Genomic DNA, 328 nt, shown 5'->3' on the forward strand with positions numbered 1-328 from the left:
GCTACTGGTCTTAATATAGCGTTACAGCAAGGCGCTGCTTTATCTTCATATTTTAAGGATGAAGATTTTGCTGATGTAGAGATAGTCGCTGATGCGGCTGCACTCTATAAGGATGCCGATTTGATATTTAAGGTGACGCCACCAACGGTTGAAGAGCTAGGCCAGATGAAAGATGGCTGCACGCTTGTTGGTTTTATGGTGCCAAGTAAAAATGCTGACATGATGAAGCTGATGTGTGATAAAAAAATCACTTCGCTGGCGATGGAATTGGTGCCACGCATTACTCGCGCACAATCAATGGATGCACTTTCCTCACAAGCATCTATCG

The 328-nt window shown here is 44.2% G+C and overlaps 1 protein-coding gene across 1 annotated transcript; it reads left to right on the forward strand.

Annotated features, from left to right (window-relative positions):
- Nucleotides 1–57: 57 nt before the first annotated feature.
- Nucleotides 58–322, forward strand: LOC106820621 (NAD(P) transhydrogenase subunit alpha-like; the record flags this gene model as incomplete). Its single annotated transcript, XM_014825127.1, has 1 exon — nucleotides 58–322. A coding segment is annotated over one exon (265 nt), but the record flags the coding sequence as incomplete, so codon positions are not given.
- Between the last annotated feature and the right edge of the window lie 6 nt (nucleotides 323–328).

Source organism: Priapulus caudatus, unplaced genomic scaffold (assembly GCF_000485595.1).
Source record: "Priapulus caudatus unplaced genomic scaffold, Priapulus_caudatus-5.0.1 Scaffold36074, whole genome shotgun sequence".
In the NCBI taxonomy this organism is placed as follows: Eukaryota; Metazoa; Priapulida; class Priapulimorpha; order Priapulimorphida; family Priapulidae; genus Priapulus; species Priapulus caudatus.